General features: G+C 45.2%; 7 protein-coding genes across 7 annotated transcripts; 2 read left to right on the top strand and 5 right to left on the bottom strand.

The window, feature by feature from the left end:
- Window positions 1–1,024: 1,024 nt before the first annotated feature.
- Window positions 1,025–2,859, bottom strand: VTP01DRAFT_8987 (uncharacterized protein; the record flags this gene model as incomplete). The annotated part of the gene is made up of 6 exons (XM_069388168.1): window positions 1,025–1,198; window positions 1,262–1,318; window positions 1,378–1,820; window positions 1,887–2,345; window positions 2,422–2,724; window positions 2,814–2,859. 6 exons carry the CDS (start codon window positions 2,857–2,859, stop codon window positions 1,025–1,027), a joined length of 1,482 nt encoding a protein of 493 aa, XP_069240493.1.
- A 1,250-nt stretch (window positions 2,860–4,109) lies between these two features.
- VTP01DRAFT_8986 (uncharacterized protein) lies at window positions 4,110–5,595 on the bottom strand (the record flags this gene model as incomplete). The annotated part of the gene is made up of 6 exons (XM_069388167.1): window positions 4,110–4,337; window positions 4,396–4,494; window positions 4,555–4,704; window positions 4,767–4,868; window positions 4,935–5,338; window positions 5,460–5,595. 6 exons carry the CDS (start codon window positions 5,593–5,595, stop codon window positions 4,110–4,112), a joined length of 1,119 nt encoding a protein of 372 aa, XP_069240492.1.
- A 405-nt stretch (window positions 5,596–6,000) lies between these two features.
- VTP01DRAFT_8985 (uncharacterized protein) lies at window positions 6,001–8,523 on the top strand (the record flags this gene model as incomplete). The annotated part of the gene is made up of 8 exons (XM_069388166.1): window positions 6,001–6,204; window positions 6,287–6,384; window positions 6,443–6,668; window positions 6,731–6,796; window positions 6,862–6,916; window positions 6,976–7,151; window positions 7,212–7,760; window positions 7,825–8,523. The coding sequence occupies 8 exons, from the start codon at window positions 6,001–6,003 to the stop codon at window positions 8,521–8,523; spliced, it is 2,073 nt and encodes a 690-aa protein (XP_069240491.1).
- Window positions 8,524–8,703: 180 nt separating this feature from the next.
- On the bottom strand, window positions 8,704–9,822 carry VTP01DRAFT_8984 (uncharacterized protein; the record flags this gene model as incomplete). The annotated part of the gene is made up of 3 exons (XM_069388165.1): window positions 8,704–9,534; window positions 9,600–9,667; window positions 9,735–9,822. 3 exons carry the CDS (start codon window positions 9,820–9,822, stop codon window positions 8,704–8,706), a joined length of 987 nt encoding a protein of 328 aa, XP_069240490.1.
- Window positions 9,823–10,712: 890 nt separating this feature from the next.
- On the top strand, window positions 10,713–11,415 carry VTP01DRAFT_8983 (uncharacterized protein; the record flags this gene model as incomplete). The annotated part of the gene is made up of 3 exons (XM_069388164.1): window positions 10,713–11,094; window positions 11,165–11,265; window positions 11,323–11,415. The coding sequence occupies 3 exons, from the start codon at window positions 10,713–10,715 to the stop codon at window positions 11,413–11,415; spliced, it is 576 nt and encodes a 191-aa protein (XP_069240489.1).
- A 209-nt stretch (window positions 11,416–11,624) lies between these two features.
- VTP01DRAFT_8982 (uncharacterized protein) lies at window positions 11,625–12,728 on the bottom strand (the record flags this gene model as incomplete). The annotated part of the gene is made up of 5 exons (XM_069388163.1): window positions 11,625–11,688; window positions 11,753–11,985; window positions 12,057–12,146; window positions 12,211–12,288; window positions 12,354–12,728. 5 exons carry the CDS (start codon window positions 12,726–12,728, stop codon window positions 11,625–11,627), a joined length of 840 nt encoding a protein of 279 aa, XP_069240488.1.
- Window positions 12,729–13,038: 310 nt separating this feature from the next.
- Window positions 13,039–14,832, bottom strand: VTP01DRAFT_8981 (uncharacterized protein; the record flags this gene model as incomplete). Its single annotated transcript, XM_069388162.1, has 3 exons — window positions 13,039–14,042; window positions 14,110–14,690; window positions 14,753–14,832. The coding sequence occupies 3 exons, from the start codon at window positions 14,830–14,832 to the stop codon at window positions 13,039–13,041; spliced, it is 1,665 nt and encodes a 554-aa protein (XP_069240487.1).
- Between the last annotated feature and the right edge of the window lie 116 nt (window positions 14,833–14,948).

The raw sequence follows: 14,948 nt of genomic DNA, 5'->3' as shown, positions 1-14,948 counted from the left end.
TTTTAGCAATGCGAGGAATGCGTTGAAGAAATGTGTTTTCGAAACACATTATGACTGTTAAGGACAAGCGCAACGAGATGGGTTAATCCATCACAGTTACAGTGTTTGAAATCATTCGTGATTTGCATTCCCGAAGCTGTGCCCAAGGTTTGTACAATTGTTGCGCGTTTTCATCTCAAAGGTGTCAATCTTTAGATATCTACAACCATCGCAGACGTCCTTGTTTGCTTAAAAGACTGAAAATTATCTCATGTACGCTGGCCTGTCATATCCAGCTCTGCTAAGGCAAAGGTGGAAAGCAAGATATAGACGAGTTTTTATCTTGAGCAATAATCGATATCGTACGATTCAGTGCATAACGATTCAACAGCTGCTTCACAAACACTCGTAGCCACGGCACATCTGGGAGTACGATCCACAATTGTTTCTTCTCCCTTTGCATCGAAACTATGACATCTGATGATATGGCGGTACAGAGATCTTTACCTGTTGTTATTCTCTCACTTGCTGCTAGTATAATGTGTGTTTGTCGAAAGAGTTGTGAGGTTAGAACAATGTCCAAGTTTTTGAATAAAGCTCTCTTCTGTGATTAGAATAGAATGAGAGGCTATTGCAAAGCATCTGTGTATTCATATCACCTCCTTGTATATTATCATACACAGGCATATTCACACATTACAAACAATCTCATAACTCATCAAAACTGTAAAGCGCGCAGAAATGAGCCACGTAACGTTAGAAATAAGTATTAAGTCTAACAGAAGTAACCGTCAGGTGTGTGGATGGATGTCAAGTTACGATTCAAAGAAGGATTTGATGTAAGAGAAGACTCCATCAGATGCAGACTGTCTTTGTACAATAAATTTATCATGGCAATTTTTTACTAGACTATTTTCTTTTAATGAAAAGGTTTCTGTCAGCACTTTGTATCAAATAATTTTGGATTCAAAATGATACGACAAATACAAAGCAGAAACATAAATAAGATATCATAAAGTGTATATTATTTATCCGTATGATATATTTATAACTTGGACCAGTTGCCTCTGGGGTGCATACGCTCGTACGCACCGTGTGCCAAGTAATCCGTAGGGTTTGCAACAAAGTGATCCTTGATGTTTCGAATGTCGACCATTTCTCGTTTGATGTCAGCAACGGTGGGTGCACCCATCAATCTCATGCACATTTCTAGCTCGCCCTTTTTTGCACAAACGGTATTAGGATTTAAATATATATGGTCACAACAAAGGATTATACATACCTTCAGCAATTCGATCAGACGTTCTACACCGGCATCGCCGTATCCAGACATGGCAAACTAAAAAGTTACAATTGTTCAGTGCACAATCCCAAGGTCGATCATGTCTTCAATCTTACCAAGAAGGGGCGGCCAATACCGACACCCTTGGCACCAAGGGCAAGAGCCTTGAAAATATCGCTACCACGACGGATACCACCATCAACGTAAACCTCAAAGTTCTTGTCTAGTCCCTCTTGCTTCAAGGCATCCATCACTTCCGGCAGAATTTCAATGGCAGATGGGGCAAAGTCTAGCTGACGGCCACCGTGGTTGGACAAGACAATACCTTGACATCCGTACTTTGCAGCAAGGACAGCGTCTTCGGGAGTTTGGACGCCCTTGATAATAATAGGCATTTTTGTGATCTGCTTGAACCAAGCAATATCCTTCCAGTTTAAGGACGGGTCGATGAAAGAGCTGATAGCTCTAGCGGCGCCCTGGTCTCTAGTCATGGAATTTTCATCCATCTCATCAGGAGCTTCCTCCGAGTACTTTTGTCGCATATCCTTCTCACGCCGGCCTACCGGGAAAAGAGATGAGCATCCAAAATTCAGAATTGCAAAAATCTCAGCAGCAAGCAACTTACCGAGCTGAGGAGCATCGACGGTGATGAAGAGTCCCTTGATTCCACGGGCTTCTGCGTGACGTACAAACTTTTCAGTGACGGCTCTGTCCGAGTTGACGTAGAGCTGGAGCCACTGCGTCTGGTTCTCGGCACGTGTATCAACAATTTCGTCAAACGAGCAAGAAGCTAGTGTCGGAATCATCTGGATCACATTCTTTTTGGCGGCAGCTCTCGTCAAGACCTTCTCGCCGTCAGGGTGGCCGAGCTTACCCAAAGCAGTGGCAGTGATGTACAATGGGATCGATACTTTTGAGCCGAGCATGGTCGTGCTCAAATCGACATTCTTGACGTCGACCATCACCCTCGGACGAAGCCAGATGCGGTGGAACGCGTTGTGATTCTCACGCATCGAAATCTCATCATCAGCACCGGAGGAATAGTAGGCCCACGCATCAGGCTTGAGAACACTCTTTGCCACAGCTGGAGTAGCAACGCGAGATGAGCTGGATAAGTAACGTGACACGCAGCTTGTTGGGATCGGGGCAACCAAACTTACATTCAAAGTCGAATGAGTTGTACATTTCATCCAGACGAGGCATGTTCTCACGGGCCAACCGCAAGCGCTTCTCGGCTTCGGTCTCTACTTTCTCTACTGCTGCCAGCGCCGTGGCATCAACTTGACCGATGCAAACTTCCGGAGAAAGGAATCGGTCGATGATATCGGGTGGATGGATGGGATCAAAGGCGTCAGTCGCGTCTTGGCCGGCGTACTTTAGGATGATCTTTTGACCGCCCGGATGCTCCGGTAAGAACTTTGTCAAATCGTATACTTTGCCGTGAAGGATGACCCAGACATCCTCTATGCATCGGACGCGAATTGGATTGAATGTTAGTAATCATTTTTCTAACAGAAACATAATAAGAATTATGGCAAACATTGATGATTACCTTTAGTGTTGTGCTTGGCAACTTCTTGGGGAGAGATCGTTTTCATATCTTGTTATATAATGCGTGAGCAAGAAAGAAAGTGTGAAAAAGAAGGGTATCCCCGCAAAAGGTACGGTCGACGGTGGGTTTAAATGTGGTCGGAGAAATCACTCCAATGGGGGCGTTTTGATCTCTCTCCACATCAGCACTTGAACACCCGAAAGATAACTGTTTTCAGTAACCAAAAGAAGTGAGAAACTTGCAGTTTATGGTGATCTTCTGGCAATCAAGGTTTCCGCAACAATCGGTTGGTGCATCCTTCTCTCAACGATTGCAATTCTTGCTACACCCCCGTATCTACGGAAAAACTAAAAATTCAATGTTGCTTCTTGCACTCACACACACAAACACAATTTTCCATCTTATTTTTGCCTCTTCTACTATTTCGAATGCCAGTCTCTTTCTTGTTTTTCTCTTTCTTCTGTTTTGCACGCGGTTGCATGTTCGTGAGAAGTAACTGAACTCCCTACTGGAAAGCCAGTGTTATTTTAACGTCATTTGCTACCGTGTTGCATTGCTTTGTTTTTTGCGAGGCTCTAAAAATTTGCTCACGCACGAATGAAAGTTAAGACAATGCAGAAATGGTTGCCAAATTGGTAAAAGTCCCCCTGTGATCGTCAACAGAAAAATCAAAAGTACCTTTCTGCTACAATTCCTATCAAAATGCATAGCAGTCAAATGTTGCAGACTTCGCCTAAAACTTGGTGCGACCTCGCATTTTGCTTTTCTGCCCAATTTTTATTGATCATGCACTAATAAACAATGTACTTCAGAGCCTATTTCTTTTATACGTTGTCTCTGTAAGTTTATATCTCTAAACACCAATTGGAAACTCAAATCTGTAAGGGGAGTTGTTGCGACGCATACATTTAATGGCTCTCCAAACTCAATAACATATGAATATGGGGGGAGAAAAGAGAAGAAGATATCGTGAGAGTAAGTGATAGAGATAGAGAGAAGAAGAGACACACAGAGCGAGAGGAGAGAGTGAGAGGAAGAGAGAAAAAACAAAGAGATATCAACGTATCAAATTACAAGCTGGTTTGTAAAAAGAGAAATGATGCAAACAAGGAAAAGGCCCCAAAGATATGCTTTCGAGGCAAGTGCGCGATCAACAATGGTTATAATGTAAAGGGAACGAACGTTGGTGAGAAAAAAGGAGAAGTAAAAAGAAGTAAACGAATGAGATTCGAATTGCCACGGGCAGGGTAAACGGGCTGGGGGCTAAGAAATGGGGGAGGGAATTATCGACTAGAGCTATCTTGCAACGTACCCGACGTCAATGGTGCTGTCGAGAACTAAGGTAACATCGTCAACCTTTGAAAGATCTTCCAAAAACGCGACAAGATCGGTTAATTCGGTATCATGTGGATCGCTGAACCATGTAGAAACTGGAACAGCATTTGCTGTGTGGAATATGTAACTGGCGGGAGAGTTATCCAGGATCAAAGACTGTGATAGATCACGGCCAAGTTGTGATAAATCCTAACGATATTCTTCAGTCTCGACAATCTCATTATCCACATAGTCCTTGAAAGCTTACCTTTACGTAGGTGCCTTTGTGGTTGAAACACGATTCTCTAAATAACCGGTGTTTGACCACTTTGTGTACATCCAGCATGTCCAAAACGGGATCCGCATACTAATAATCACAAAAAGATTGAGTCTACGTGCTCATCTGTAACGTACTTTGAAGCATTACCTTCGATAAGCTAGCTGTAAAGACCACAATCTCGTAAATTTCTCCCATTCTACGCATAAACTCATCCACGCCAGGTCTTTTTAGGACGTATACATTGTGATATTGGTTATCGATCTCTACAGGAACGATAAAATCTGGATTGGGAATAACCTGCATAAACGGCCAATTTGTAAGTGTGATTTTTCATAAAATAGTACAACTGGCCGTTTTACCTTGAAGGAGCTATGAACCAGGGTTTCGTCAAGATCGAGGACAAGACATTTTCGACCCGAATGCTCCGGCGCTAATGGTGGCAGTAACCACATGATATGACCCTGATTTAAAGTTTAGTCAACAACTGCATACATCTGCAATAGAGGCCCAAGCAGAAATGTTTCTACCTCTGGTGATTGCGGCGGCATAGATCTAGGTGTTGCAGATGTTACGCCAGTATCTGGACCACCGGCTTCTTGACCAGCTGCTGGTTCGAACCGTGCCAGCTCGGTTGGGCTTGTGTAAATCTTTGGAAGATTAGGTCCTGCCTTATCAACAACAGGTTTTTCGGCAGATCGGCCATCTGTGCTTGCTGTGGCCGTGCTGGCGCGGCTGTGTCGATTGCTTTTCCTCTTATGTCGCGAAAATGCAGAGGGTTTGTCACCATTGTCAAGCAGATGTCCGGCTCCAAATGTGCAGCAGAATAAAAGCGATAAAAATCCACCGTTTTTCCATGAATTAGCTCTTGAGCCGGATCGATGGGGAGACTTGAGATGCAAAAGATCAATATGCTTAGTATTGGTGCCTTTTTCTAGAAAACCACGGGATCAGTGTTAAAAAAAAAATCCTGCTTCCCACGAAAGAAAATACAGTTGCTCATTTGCTACCGTCATCTCACAGATGTACCTCATCCACCAGAATCTTTTACGTACCTTGGTTTTTAGAGGGGTTTGTCTTTACAGATTCTTGGGGAGCAACTTGAGTCAGATGGACAGAAGTTGTGGTGGATGCCGTCGTCTTTGACTGGGGTTCGTCCTTTTTGGACTCTGCAGCCTGACTGAGTGCCATAGGGAGGTCAGAAACGTGAAGGGGAATATAGGAATGAGCGGTGAAGTGAAGGTAAAGTATATGGGGGAACTGGCTTGTCTCGCCAGTAGCTTATAGAGCTGAATCGTCCACTATAGATCGATTGTACCGAGAAATGAGAAGACGCTGTGTCTTGCTTGCTGACAGGTCGGTGGGGATGACGCTTCGTTGCTCGTAGTCAAGCGAAAGGCGTCGCTGCCTGACACTGGAAATTGAAATTGGGTCACAGGGAATGAAGCAGCCAGCAGCACACAGCGACAATTTTTCAGAGGGCAAAGTTGCGCTCCGCTGGATAATACCTTCTTCCTTTTTTTTTTCTCTACTCCCTTTGCTGCACGTTGAACTGTCCGTCTTGCTTGTACACCTGTTTTCTCTCTCCCGTTCAGCATGGCAACGTCAAATGAAGGGGTACCAGAAATTGACCGATTAAGAAACAACATTGAATTTGCGTCTGTCTCGCAATTTTTTCATACTTTTCAATCTGCTTTCCGTCCTTGGCCGACAGCTGATCGTCACTCATCGCCCTACCCGCAGCTCTTGCAACCTCGTAAAAATAAACAGGAGGAAGAGGACCATGAATTCCAGACAGAGGTAAAGCGATCTGACGATCGGTACGATAATTATCGTGCCGATACCCACATAGCAACGATTCTAGGACTGACGCGTCGCATAGGACCTGGAACGTATGATCCTTGAGGTGTCCGAAAGGCAGCGATTTGAAGAATTGTTGGTTCGCATGCTGCGCTTGTTAACACGAAATAGATTTATCAAGTAATGCTCTGATAATTCTCCTTTTGTATTCAGAGACTGACTTGCGTTTCTTTCTTAGCAACCAGACTTGGCAAATGTATTTTGCTCGTGAATTGAGGAAGAGAGAGCCAAATGAACCCAACCCTTTCTATAACGTCAAATCGGAGGAAGATGATGACGGAGGAGAAAATGAGCAAGAAAAGACACCGGAACCTGGAAATGAAAAGCCTGAGCAGTTGGAATTAAACAATTATTTCACATTCCCTCTGGAAACAAGGGTACATCTACTGCATATACTTTGCGAGGTACAACATAGGAAATATGCGTGTTCTGCATTATTAGAATATAACTATTTACCATGCAAAAGTGGCAATTGGACGATGCGGAAAGATTCCGTGAGCATTTGGACAACGAAGCCGACGCTGTGCATTGGGTACGTGTAACGTTTGAAAGTAAACTGATTGTAAGCAGTGGAATGCTAAGACAACTTGACATTAGAGAGTAGAACCCATTGGTTTTGATGCTAAAGGCAGTTCTTTTTGGTTATTTGATGGTAATATGCAACTAACGTTCACCTAGCAGAACCTCTATCTGACGAATTATGATCCACAGATAATCGACTTTACAAAGAAACGCCGGAACCTAAGCCCAAGAAGAAAGCGCCTGCACGAAAACCACGCGCCAGAGCTACCGGAACGCGAAGGAGTGCTCGTCAGGCAAAGGCTGCAGAGACAGCTGAGCAAGAAACTGAAGAGGAGGAAGAAGAAGAATGGGTGCCATGGAAGCTGGTAAGACGAAAAGAGAAATAATGATCATAATTAATGCATGACTTCTAACGCGAAGAACAGGTGTGCCTAAACAGTGACGATTGGGAGAAATTTCCACAGAAATACGAAAAAAGCAAACATCCGGATGAGCAGCGTTTTTACAACTTGTTGGTAAACGACGTCATTCCCAAAGTTCTACCAGTTCTACGAGAGCACGAAGAGAACATGAGAAAGAAAGAAGCTATCATGAATCGCAAGCGCAGCTCTCGACTTATGTTTAGAGAACTGGAGCAACTCGAACGAGACCAACATTTTAACCCCATGGAGACAACAAGAAGATCCGCACGACGAGAGGAGATGGCTCGAAAGCGTGAAGAGGAAGAAAAGAAGAACGCGGTTAATGCCCGTGAAGAGCGTCTGAGAGAACGTGAGCGAAGGATACAGGAGCGAGAGAAGGAACGTGAGGAGCAAGAGCGCCGGAGAGCCATTGAGGAAAGTAAAATGGAGGCCAAGAAAGCTCAAGAAGCTGCCAAACCAGCAGGGAAGAAAAGAGGACGCAAACCAAAATCACAGAGAGAAGAGGATGTTTGGACATTTGATTGCGTTTGCGGCGTTTCTGGTCAGAATATTGTAAGTATTAACTCGATACAGTTCGCGACCAAAATGTGGCATTTATTTATCTTCGCGTGAAAAGGATGATGGTAGCCCGATGATCGCTTGCGAGGGCTGTGGAACTTGGCAACATATACGCTGTCTGCAAAAAGTCGGGCAAATTGATAAGCATCGAAAGAGCCTCGACAACATATCTTTCTTTTGTCAATCTTGCATCGAGAAGGAATCTCAGGAAGTTGATATTGACGGTTTAGACGATCAACCTGTGGAAACAGAGTCTAAACCCAAGAAACAAAAGGAGAATGGTCCCGTGCAAATTCGACTGCCAAACATTCATGCCAATGGACACAGACCTGCAGGTTCAGCTGTGCTGCCACCTCCATCAACTATGGTTTATCACTCTGCTCCTCCTCCTCCAAATCCTTACCTTCAACAACAGCAGCAGCCACAATGGCGACCTATTCAAGCTCAGGGAAATGGTGCGAATATACCACCACATTTATTGCCATTGTTTGCCCAGATGTTGGCTACGTCCAGCGCCGGGCAGGCTCGGCCAGAAGGGAACTTGCAGCCAATTCTTCCTCATCCAAATCCAGCATTTATACAAGCCCTGTCGGCTGCTCAGAGAGTTCAGACTCCCACAGCAGCTTCAGGACCTCCAGGTGTGCCTCCGGCCATCCGACCTAATCCTATGCCTCAGACACAACCACAAACACAACCAGCGCAGCACGAAGGCTACACCTTTGTGCATCATAATCAATCTCAACAACAGGGACAATAACTATATACTACATGGTCCTTGGTTTCCTTGTAAATACAGCAGGCAATTTGGAGCAGACTTGTTTATTTTCTGCTTTTTGTAATATTGTCGTTTTCGTCTTTCGTTTAAATTATACAACATTTGCCTAGAGGAACAATAAAACTACAAAAAAGGGTAGGAAAGCTCTAATACTGCTACTACTTAGTTGTGCAAACCGATCTTTCGTTCAGCCTTGGAGATGGGCTCATCTTCAGATTCCTTCCATAATTGTTTAAGTTCTTGAGCGCCCTTCTCGAAAGCATTTGACCAAAAGCGGGCAAAGTCACCGGACAAGATATCCTTGTGCAGAACCTTTTCATACTGTGCTCTCAGTGCGCTGCCGTCGCTGTTCTTTGTGCCGCGGAGCTGACCAAACTGCGAAGTAGGGGAGTGGTACTTGAGCTGCTTGAAGAAACCGACGGTTGCGGCGCGGTCAAAGACTTCTGCCGGCTCCTTGGAAAGGTACATGTCGTGGAGGATAGCTTCGTCTGAGAATCCAGCGGCGCTGAGGACGTTGTAAGCTTCGCGGAAGCAAGTGTTGATAGCCGGCCACAAGGCTTGTTCGGCAAACAGGTCAATGGCCGCCTCTTCGCGGCAGGAGGACTCGACAGCGCCGCCGAGGGTGGCACCGATAGAGCGAGCGACAGAGAGAGCATCAGCAAGAGCGTTTCCAGACGGGTTGCGCTCGACAGAGACGAAGCATGGGTAGGGTTTCTTGGCAACGCAGCGGTCGCGCACACCGGCACCAATCATACGGGGTGCAACCATGACGACGTTGGTTGTCTCGGAAAGTTCCAAGAGATCGAATGCAACGGCGTAGCCGGAAGCAACGACCAGCGTTGCGCCGGGAGCGACGTTGTCCTTGATTTGCTCTTGCCATACTTTCTGCTGCACTTCATCGGGAATAAGCAGCATAATGATCTCTGCGCCCTTGACAGCTTCACTGATGCTCTTGACGTTGAAACCGTCCTTGATTGCCTTTTCTTTGTATTCCTAAAAATTATTTCGTTAACAGCTGCTTCTAATATATATGATTGTATTCAAACATATAATCTTACATCCTCGCGGTTACCAATGGTGATATTCTTGACACCAGCATCTCTCATGTTATTTGCTTGAGCGCAACCTGCAATACATGTACAGCAACGTTAGTGCCTGCATGAAACGCGGGCTGTTAATTGATATTATTTTACCTTGGTTGCCGTAACCGACAAAGGTGATGCGCTTGTTTTGAACAATGGAAAGATCAGCGTCAGAGTCGTGGTACACTTTAACGGCCATGTGGCGTATGGAAGATAAGAAAGAGTTACTTGAATTACCAGCCTACCGTCCCCACAGCCGTCGCCCTTTTATATTGAATTTTTATGGTTGGATAGAGAGACTTATTGAACCTACCTTCAATTTTTTCTCATGGGAATTACCCGAATACCCCGAGGGTCGCCTGCGCGCCCTATGCATACTTGGCCGCATCTCCCGAAAATCAACATTCAGGCTTCCTCCGAGCGAGAAATATGGTTTTTGGGTTAGACCGCGGGGTGAGAAATATAATGTGGAGAACCCGGATCGTTTATTGTTACATAAACTTTCTGATAGTCTAATAGTCTTTTGAGCAGGCACAGAGTGAAAGGTTACCAGGGTTGCTATTACGTAAGGAACAGTATACTTATCTTTTGTTGGGACCAGCACGTCGGTCTAGAGCAATCCAGTCGTTCCAGTCCAGAATATGTAAAAGCATGTCACCGCTGAAATCCGAATAAGATTCGCTGTAACCTTAATTGATTCCCTCATCGAATTCCTTGCGATAGCATCATCGCGCAATTCGAGGGAACTGCATTTGATGATCATATCTAAAGTCGCTTGCAGATATTTGTGCAGGTATTATTATCAATGGATCGCCCTGTCGATTCACACCCTTATCTTTTGCATTCGACCATGTTGGAATCCATCCTAAGCTACTAGATGCATACAATCTGAATTACTTTCTGTACAAGATAGCATGCTAAACACAAGTCTGAGATATGGTCTGGCGTTATCACGATAAACCGGGTTTATCACTTTGTCCAATTTTCAGGATCATGTCCACCCTGTCGGCATGAAATGTGACGAGCTTGGCCCGTTTGACTGAGCCAAAGCCCTTGTTCACGCCCAGTAGTTCAGCACAGAATCGTATTATGCATCGCATCGCAGTGGTACCACGTATTGTATTAGCACAACGACAACGACTGCTGGCATCGCCGGCTCCTCCTTTGCTCACACGTTGCTACTCGAGCAAGATTGCAAACAAGACATTTCCACCGGAAGCGCCTGATCCAGAGGAAAGTTTCGAGTCGCAGTCCATGCTGGCGTCGTTCAAGAACATGTTTGATCGCGGTCCCAACGTTGGCGTCGAGATCATTACAAAGCAAGGATTCGTGCTTTCCAACAATGTCCAAGTAAATCAACCTCTCGTATTATTGAACGGCTCTGCGTTCCTGTGGCAGCCACCCAAGGACGTGTTCCAAGGCAACGAGACTGAATCTTTCAAGATCTTTGAGGTTGCATCGCCCAAACCAGGTTGATATAATGCTATGCACCCCCCGAGCGCGCCATTCAGTATGTAAGCTCACATTTATATAACCCGTAGAATTATTGCTTGTTGGAATGGGCAAGAATTTCACGCCATTGCCTCCAAATATCAAAAGTTTCTTTTACAAGCTCGGTATTCAGGTTGACCAGATGAGCACGGTGCGTATTTAAACGGCGGATCATTTAAACGGCTTAATAACTAATACGCTGGTTTAGAAACACGCAGCTTCCACATACAATGTCTTGGCAGAAGAAGGCAGACGAGTAGCGGCTATACTTTTACCACTTCAAACATCTAGCAACGAATAAATAGAGCATCGAATACGAAAAAAAAAATTACATTGAGAAGGAAGGTATATATATGCATGTGCACGTATGTTGGCTAAGAAAAGAAGAAGACAAAACAAAGGCCAGGAACGACGAAATCAATGGTCGTCGTCCAAGAAGAAGGGAAAAAAGGAAGAATATGTACAGAAAGAAGAAGAAAGCGAAGACGAAAGATAGATACCTCTCAGCCTTTAACGAAATTCAAAGTTTGCAAAGCTTCGTTGCTCTTCGTGCTTCAACGATAACTCTTGAAACCTAGGATGACTATTCTGTTACATCAAATTCAGCTGCTCTCACGCGAGAGGATTCAAAAACGTACCAGTCCGGATGGTTGCGGAAAAAGTAGTACCCCTTGATCTCATTAGTAGACCGCTGGTAGCAAATGTAATAGAACCCTTCAAAGCTTGCCCCATTGACGTTACGGAGTCGATGATCAGGCACTAGAAAGTGCTCCTTCCAGCGCATATAAATAAAGTCCTTCTCGTACGGCTCGTACACAAACCCATCGTCGTTAAAAATCTGAATGTATGGTTGGAAAGAGGGGAATCGTTTCTGCGCACAGAAGTGTGAGTACACAAAGTTATCCTTTGTCATCGTACGATAAAAAAAATATATGTACATACCCAATGCAACGCATCCACAACTTGCTGAGCTTGCCACTTGCGCGTGAGAAAAGAGTACTTTGGGCCAATGATTTCACCTTGGAAGAACGTCTAAAGGGCAATTGGTGAGTATGCTGCATGAATCAGTGTCATCTTTACTGATTGAAAAAATTACTGTGAGGTCTGGGTATTCGTCAGTGAGCCCTTTAATGTTTAGGTATCCACTCAGAGTGCTTTCTCGAATATCCACATGCTACATGGAAAACCTACAGTGAACTTACTCTATTCTCTGTGATCTACTTACAGGCGAAAACATACCTGTATATCCACCAAGACTTCGTAGCTCACTTCTCTGCATCTTTGTACACCTTTAAATCGGGATCCTGGATATAGAGCTCCCAGACGGGAGTTCCGTAACCTTTCGTTGGAGATATCAACCCATGCATCATCCCCCTTTCGACAGTAAAGCAGTCGGTTGGATATACGGTCCGGCGAGTTGTCTCGATTTTCGACACTGTTCCATGCCTTGTGACGTTTGTATGCTGGTGGTTGACTTGAAGGCTCGCCAAGACAAGTTGCTTTGTTGCAATCCGGTAAACCGCAATCTGGACAAGCACCTGGCGATTTGTATTCATTTGGCTCTGGCGTTGGTGCTCTTGGTCGCGACGATGTTCCGGCGGACGGGATCGGCATTCTTTACGATTCTTTTAAGATGGGAGAGAGAGAAAAATGGAAGGAAAAGAGAAAGCACAAGTAAATATCTTAAGTGTAAAAGGGTCTTTCTTTTTCGGGCCGTGCGCGCGGATCGACTTTTGGACTTTGGAAAACCGAAAGAAACACAGCTCCAATGACATTGCCCACAGCAAACTTATGCACTCGCTCAAAGGCATTGAAAAAAGTAGCTTTTCTTCATTTTCGCATAGATACGAGAGTAATCCAATATAACAATACAAGAAAAAACTAATCTACAAGCGAAACGATAAAGAAAGGAGGGGGAGGAGTATTACAGGCCCAAGAACAGGGAGACGACCAGGAATCCGTTGAGTCCAATAAGCAGCAATGCAATAAGGACAGCAACGACAGTGACAATTAATCCATTTTGATAGTACAATGGTTCTGGCAACTTATCGACGATAATCGTGTTCTTGGAAGCAACAGACATGCAATCATCCAGAACCGTCGCATTTGGTTTGATGGAAATATTGCTGGCAGTTTCCTTTTCTTGCTGTTTCCGACGCTCCCAGAGCAAGCTGCTTATCTGCGCAATAATCCAATCCATGCCGGTCATAGTCTGTTTGGAGGCAAGGACTGAGGACTCGGTTGGCTGGCTTACTGCAACGTCCATTTTCATGACCTTTTTCCACGACGTAAAAATAACGAGGGGCACAACTGCAAACGAGAGCTGGATACTGAGCGCGACCTGACTGCCAACCAGCAAGTTACCAAGACCTGATCTGCCAGCAACGCAGGCTGCTACCATGGCAGGAGTGATTGCAACGAGACGAGTCACCACGCGACGTATCCACGGCCGTGTGGTCATTCCTAGGAAACCTGCCATGACGACCTGACCAGCCAAAGTCGCGGTGATGGTGGATGATTGGCCTGCACAGAGCAATGCAAGGGCAAACATGACCCCTGCTCCGGGTCCAAGATACCGCGACAGTAAGTCGTGCGCACTGAAAAGATCCTGGACTTGCTGTTGCTGTGGACCATAGTAAAAATTGGATCCTGCTACCACGAGGATAGCACTGTTGATGTAAAATGCAAAGATCAATGCGACGATAAGATCAATGAAGCCATAGTGAAGGTTATTCCGCAGACTCTTGTCAAGATATGTTCGCAGCTCGTCAAAAGACCAATTATTGACATGCTGGTGTTCCTGCCTTAGCTTCCAAGTATCTCCCTGCTCGTCACTCTCTACAGGTTCGATTTGCGGTCGCTTCACACGCCACTCACGGCAGCGTGCTTGGACGATGTACGGATGAAGGTATAGATTGTGTGGCATGACTAGATGGTTAAGAATGATGGTTAGGAGAAGACCGGGGGGATATATTAATGTGTGATCTGCCCTTACCTGTTGCGCCGACGATACCAATTGCAACGTAGAGACACTGCGTATCGGTAAAGATCTCTCGCGTAGGAACGTAGCCTTTCAAGACGTCGACTGCATTTGCATCGGAATATGCGAGAATGACAGTGAGGCAGATTCCTACGGCGCCTACGAGCATCATCACAAATGTCTCAAAGAAGCGCAGCGCTCGCATTGAGGAAGCTTCAACGCTAGCCCCTGGATCCATAGCTTCTTCCTTGTAAAACATGAGGATGATGAAGACATCGACAGCTGTGATGGCGACGCCGGCTGGGAGTGGTAATTTTGGGAATAGAAGATTTAATGCAATGGCACTGCCGATGACTTCTGCCATGTCGGTTGCGATGATGGCTAGTTCTGCGAGGACATAGAGGAATAGATTGACATATTTTGGGAAATAGCGTCGAGAAGCAGATGCCAAATCGTAACCGGTCACTGTGCCGAGTCGAATAGTCAGATTCTGAAGGAATATGGCGATTATATTTGACAGTAGAATGATGAAGAGCAAGCGGTATCCAAAGCCGGATCCACCTTCCATATCAGTAGCCCAATTTCCGGGATCCAAGCTACATCGTTTAGATCAACAATCACCGTGCCAACTTTAACCTCCCCCGGGGATCAAACTTACTATCCCACGCCAATCATAAATCCAGGGCCTATGAATTTCGGTATCTGCCGAAAGTAACTGTATATCTGCCTCGCTTGCATCTCAGCCCAGACTGGAAATAAGAGTAGATAGTAGGGAGAAGGAGGGTCCCGAGTGAGGAAAAGCGGAAAGGCGGAGAGAAAGAAAGAGAAGAGGAATGAAGGTAAAACGGAGTCGA

Source organism: Rhizomucor pusillus, assembly GCF_041956525.1.
Source record: "Rhizomucor pusillus strain CBS 183.67 unplaced genomic scaffold VTP01scaffold_6, whole genome shotgun sequence".
In the NCBI taxonomy this organism is placed as follows: Eukaryota; Fungi; Mucoromycota; class Mucoromycetes; order Mucorales; family Lichtheimiaceae; genus Rhizomucor; species Rhizomucor pusillus.
Note: the sequence above shows the minus strand (reverse complement) of the source record. Positions and strands in the feature narration are given on the sequence as shown.